We start from the raw sequence: 5,538 nt of genomic DNA, 5'->3' as shown, positions 1-5,538 counted from the left end.
CGGAGAGATCCCTCCTGAAAAGACCTTCCTGCAGAGGGTGACATTTCTCCATGGCCCAAGACCTGGAGAGTAAACACTGCAGTGACTTAAATAAACACATACTTAATGATCCAAAACACTAACAGGGGAGGTTGGGATCATTAGTGCTAAACCCAAGTGAACAGAGGAAGGGCTAGAGAGCCAGAGAAAAATGGGGATTCAAACGCCCAGCACAGGAAATGCGGCGCTTTCCCGTCAGCAGCCTGAGGGCCCGTGTTGCCACTCACTGGCTGAACCGCAACAGCCCGGCTTCTGCCTGGCATTGCTCCGGTTCCGGGAAGTGCCCGATCCTGGCTTCCTTACTCAGGCCAAACTGCTCTATAAAGGGTCCGCATCTCGGGCAAAACTCTCATTGGTTTGAGTGGGACGGCTCCGAACTGCAGGAGCGGGCCCTTCCTGGATAAACGCAGAACATTTTAGCTCAAAGGGAGACAAATTCGCCGGGAATGGAAAGCTGAGCTTGTGAAGGATACGCCTTTCACTGGGAGAAACTCCCTGGCCTCCCTGAGCAGCACAAGCGAGCCTCGCATGTTGGTTTTTAATTAATAGTTCATTTAGCCTGCTAATTTTTAAGCTGAATTCAGAACCTACAAGAGGTTTATCCTGTAATACCACCCCAAATTTATTGCTATTAATAATTCTGCCCTTTATCTGGCAGCAAGAGGTTCCCCACGCATCCAGTCTGCATTCCAATACAAGCGAATAGCGTAAGGGGTTATTTTTATTGTTTTCCTTTTCTTACGATTAAATGCAGTGCAGTCCTTTCCCCATGCTCTTGTCAGCAAGACTGTTAACCCTGAAGGATCCAGATAACGATGAACGTGTCTGAAAACAGCTAGTGGATAAACAATGCTTCTAAAAAATAAACATTGAACAAATCTTTTTTTAAAAAGCAGTTATTCAGCGTGGGACCAACCTAGTTCTTTGAGATAGCCCTGTTGTCTTGTTTTTCTGCCAAAAATAACCCTCAGCAAAGGAAATAGTTAAACCATTTGAAATGAAAACAGAACTATTCTGGAATAAGAAGACAGAACTCATCTTTTCAAAGAAAATCATACTCTTTGTATTCTATTAATTATTGTTATTTAATTTAGGCTTGTTTAGGTACAATAGAAAAGAAAAACCTGAAAGCACATGCTAATTTTGGTAACAAATACTCCAGCTTCCAGCTCTGCATCCTTTTGCAAGACAAACTATGGCGTGAGGGCAAGGGGCAAGCTAACAAGAGTATGCCATATTGACATGAAAGTTGTCAGGGTATAATAAGAAATATTGTTCCGAGGAAGCCGTAGTTATTATTTTTTTTTATTATTTTTAGTTTAAGTCACATTGATGCATTTCGAAAGTTCACCACAAAAAAAAAAAAAAAGACAAGAATGTTTGCTCTATTAATGGTCATTGAAGTTCCTCTAGCTAATTGCCTCGTATATCTGCTTTAAGACATAGGCACTGTTTTTTATTCTAATACTGCATCTTTTAAAATTTAATCTACACCGAAATCTTTTGTTAACACGAAATGTGAACAATGTAAACTTAACTTCCCCTCCCACCTCCCTCCCAAATAAAAGGCCTTGTAGATTATCGCCCTTTTAGTTCTTAAGAATTCAAATGAGAATAAATTTCCCCAACTACAGAAAGACTTTTCATCGATCTCTTCCCCCCCCCCCTGTAGGTGACAGACTGGATCTTCCGCACTTTGTTTCGAATTGACTCAAATCCAGTTATTTTGTCATTCCTGGTAACATGTAATTGAATTCGAAGGGACATCGTGAGAGAAAATCACAGGGAACCGCCGTGTTCTGCCTTTGGCTGCTTGGAGAAGAATAATGGGAAAGCTGTAAGCGTGTTAGATAGGAGAGGAGAGGGGACTCCTTGGGAGCGTTTTAAAAGAGAGTTGTAAGTCGTGTTAAGAATCACCAGATAAGCTGTAAAATCGTGTCCGGTCCTCTATTTACAATCGAGTGTCTTATCGCCGAGGTAAACCTCCGTTTCCATTGCTGTAACGGCAGCTTGCTCCTGTTTTAGGACCCGAGGTCTACCAAGCTCGAGGTGAGGGGTCCTAGCAGGGAGTCCTGAAGGCTGTGGCTGGTCTGAGAGGCAGTTAAGCCGCTCAGGGAATAGTTGGAGCTCCTGGCATGGCTGAGGTTTCCCTGTAATAGAAGGACTGAGTTCTGATCTGGACTTTGTGGGGGGGAGAATTCTTCTTCGGAGCTGGACATAAGCGGTTTGCCCCCATCCAGGGGAGAGAGCTGGTTGCTTTTGTTGGTGGACGTGTTGTTGTTTTCAGTGTTCTCCCTAAGAAAAAGAGAATGCATCCAGTTTGTTACAAAGCAGGGACAAGGAGGCAGCTCATCAACTTAAAGCGAGACTCAATTTGTATTCTGCTCCAAAGAAGCATGAAAAAAGCAGTGGATGCGCCATTTCTTTCGGCGTTCTCCCTCGCGAATGCCTCGAGGGAAACTAGCAACTCATCCTCAATGCATCAGTGTAGCGCGTTACCCAAACTACAGAGAAACTTTAAATCAAACCCCCTCTATTCAACGAACGTGTCTCACTGTGCGGGCGTCACCTCGCAACAAACAGCTGTTTTGAAGAAAACGTTTTATTTACAAATAAATAAATAAAACTCCACACCGATATTCAAAAACACCATGAAGAGCGTTTGCTATTTTAATCCGGATTCATCGCGGGAGCTGCCGTGTTGGGCCTATTTAGACAGCTGCACGACCTCATGTCACTGATGTGCACGTTCACTTAGGTGAGGACAAGGGCTTTTTAAAATTAAAAACTGCCCTTTGCGTGGCTGGTCAAATATTTAGAAAGCCTTCTAAACCCGTGGGTGCTAACGGGGAGTTGGGATTTAACCAAGCAGGCAGGTAGCGAGATTAGTGCGGGAGCAGGACACATTGTGCCCAGTTTCCTTGTGCTCGAAGGGAGGGAGCCAGAGGCCTGGTTTCATAACACGCTCATTGCTGGAATTGAAATCCGGCTCGAACTGCAGACGTGGTTCCGAGCCGATTCACACAGGGGTTAGTTACCCCCTTCCCACCCAAGGCGGTCCTCACGCTTCTATTACCCCCCGATCTATGTGTGCGGTTGAAAGTGTCTCAGCCCTGACTCACTCCTGGTTAATTTCATAAACTCTCGGCTACAGCCTCTCGGATTTCTCGTTCTCTTCCGGACCCCAGGCTGCACTCCCCTGCCACAGTGCAGCCCTGCCAGAGGGAAGTGCAACCCCAAGTCCCGAGAGACGAGGGGGTGAATAAAAGGCAGGGAATCAAACGCTCTCTCCTTAATGCCTAGCTTCTTATTTATTTACTTCCCTGGCTGTTCTGCCTGCCACAAAGTTCCCTGAGTCCCATTCCCCCGCTCAGGCGGTAAGGGATGAAACAAAAGGCAAGAGTGACAAAGCTGTCTCCAGAAGTCAGCTAGAAGTGGATTTAACCCTTGGCGTTAGGCAGGTGGGGATGGGGAGCAGCCGAATAGGTCCGGATGCGGGGAGGAAGAGCGAAGACTTTTCAGAGCGTATCTCATTGCCTTATAAAAATCGCGTCCCAGCCTTCTGCGCGAAAAATACCCAACCCGTTTTTCTCCTGCCCGCACTTTCAAGGGGGAAATGAAACCCAGCTTTTGCTTTTAAAAAGTGACTCCAAGGGAGTGATCTGGCGGGTTAGCGCGCAGCCTAGCCGATGTTTATTCTTCCCCGAGCATTGCTCTCAATGCCAGAGGCACAATATCCCCTAAAGCACCGCCGGGCAGAGCCTCAGCCAGATGCGGGAATCACCTTTCCCTCTGCGGGAGCTACTGGCTACCCTTTCCCATTTGGTGTGCCCTGCCGCCGTAAAAACAACCCCCCACCGCACCCCGGAGCTTTGCGGGGTGCCGGGGCGGGACAGAGACCCCAGTGGGGATCACGATTCCGGCTCGTCGCTCGCGCTAAAAGCGGGCTGAAACAAACACACACACCCCTCCCCCACACCCCAAAAAACCCCGCTACTAATTCTTGTTCATCAGCTACATCCAAATGCAGGAGCTTTACGGCCGGCTCCCCCCCCCCCTCCGCCCCACGGACAGATCCACGCAGCCCCCAAGCCGCCCTACAAAGCGCACGGCAGGGGAGTAAAAAGAGAGAAAACGCAGGGGCAAGTACCTTTCCTTCGCCTCTGCTGCTCTGTCCCGCTGCCTCCGGTTTTTAAACCAGTTGCTGACCTGGGTGGTGGTGAGGCCGGTGGCCTCGGCCAGCTCCCTTTTCTCCCGGGGCGAGGGGTAGGGGTTGTGCGCGTACCACTCCCGCAGCACGCCCCGGGACTTCTCCTTGAAGCAGTAGCTGGTCTCCTCGCCGTCCCAGATGGTCCGGGGCAGGGGGAATTTTCGGCGCACCCGGTACTTGCCCACGGCGCCCAGGGGTCTGCCCCGCAGCTTCTCGGCTTCCACGTAGTGCGCCTTGAGCCAGAGCTGCTGCAGCTTGGGGTGGTTGTGGGGCGAGAACTGGTGGCTCTCCAGGATCTTGTAGAGCTCGCGGAAGTTGCCCCGGTGAAAGGCCACCACCGCCTTGGCTTTGAGGACGCTCTCGTTCTTGTGCAGGTGGTCGCAGGCCGGCAGGGACCAGAGGAACCGGCCCAGCCGCTCCAGGTTCCCCCCTTGCTGCAGCACCTCGCACACGCAGGCCACTTGCTCCTGCGTGAAGCCGAAGGACGGCAGCATGGACATGGCTCGGCCGAAGGTCCCGGCTGCGGAGAGGAGGCGGCGGGACGGCTCCCGCCCGAGCGGCCAGGTGAGAGGCCGGCGCGAGGCCGGGCGCTCCCAGGTGCGGCGGCGGCGGAGCGGCGGGGGGCGCGCGGAGCCCCGGCCTGGGCGCGAGCGCGGGGTGGGATGCTCGGGTTGTTGCTGGGGGAACTTTGTGGCTCGTCCGCCGCAGCCAGGCTTAAAGCGCCCCAGCGGCCGGGCCGCGCTGATTGGACGCCCCCGCGCGCCTATCGGAGGCTCCGCCAGAGGCGCGCGGCCTGCAAGGCAGCAGGGCTGAGCCGGGGAGGCCGGGCCCGCGAGCCGAGCTGCTGCCGCGGCTGGGGTCTGATGAGTGAGTGGCTGAGCGTGTGGGAGAGAGCCCGGGAGGGGAGCCGCGCGCCGTCCCGGGAGGGGAGACACGTCAGGGCCCTGCAACATGAGCCCCGTCTCAAGTGTCACCTAAGGGGAGCGGGGGCTCATCTCTGCACAAATCAATTATTACAGCCCTTAAAAACGTCCCCTCCCCCACCTCCTGGTCCCTCTCAGCTCGGCTCCTTCCATGTGAGCTCATATTTAATTACCTTAATGTTGGGAATGAATAAATAACGGCTTGATGAATAGCTTATGGAGCATGATAAATAATAAAGGAGAGCCATAACTTTGGGTTGGAGGACAGGAGGGTGAGAGGTGGTTGTGTGTGAAGGGGGGGCGGGGGGAGAGGCTGGAAGCATTTCCAAGGCCCTCATTCAAAGTGTCTTCGCCATGAATTGCTTT

At 51.9% G+C, this 5,538-nt stretch overlaps 1 protein-coding gene across 1 annotated transcript; it reads right to left on the bottom strand.

Annotated features, from left to right (window-relative positions):
• Positions 1 to 1,249: 1,249 nt before the first annotated feature.
• Positions 1,250 to 5,050, bottom strand: LOC140913927 (homeobox protein SIX1). Its single transcript, XM_073350738.1, has 2 exons — positions 4,190 to 5,050; positions 1,250 to 2,334 (listed from the first exon to the last, which is right to left on the bottom strand). The coding sequence occupies exons 1-2, from the start codon at positions 4,747 to 4,749 to the stop codon at positions 2,061 to 2,063; spliced, it is 834 nt and encodes a 277-aa protein (XP_073206839.1). The 5' UTR covers positions 4,750 to 5,050; the 3' UTR covers positions 1,250 to 2,060.
• Positions 5,051 to 5,538: the final 488 nt, after the last annotated feature.

The sequence above is a fragment of the Lepidochelys kempii genome, chromosome 6 (genome assembly GCF_965140265.1).
Source record: "Lepidochelys kempii isolate rLepKem1 chromosome 6, rLepKem1.hap2, whole genome shotgun sequence".
In the NCBI taxonomy this organism is placed as follows: Eukaryota; Metazoa; Chordata; order Testudines; family Cheloniidae; genus Lepidochelys; species Lepidochelys kempii.
The sequence above is the reverse complement of the archived record's forward strand: the minus strand, read 5'-3'. Positions and strand labels throughout refer to the sequence as shown.

Bases quoted from the DNA above. Each gene is read 5' to 3' on its own strand.
- LOC140913927 (XM_073350738.1), bottom strand. From the start codon at position 4,749: ATGTCCATGCTGCCGTCCTTCGGCTTCACGCAGGAGCAAGTGGCCTGC. The intron at 2,335-4,189 runs GTACTTGCCCCT...TCTTTTTCTTAG, and splicing joins GCAGCAGAGGCGAAGGAAAG to GGAGAACACTGAAAACAACA.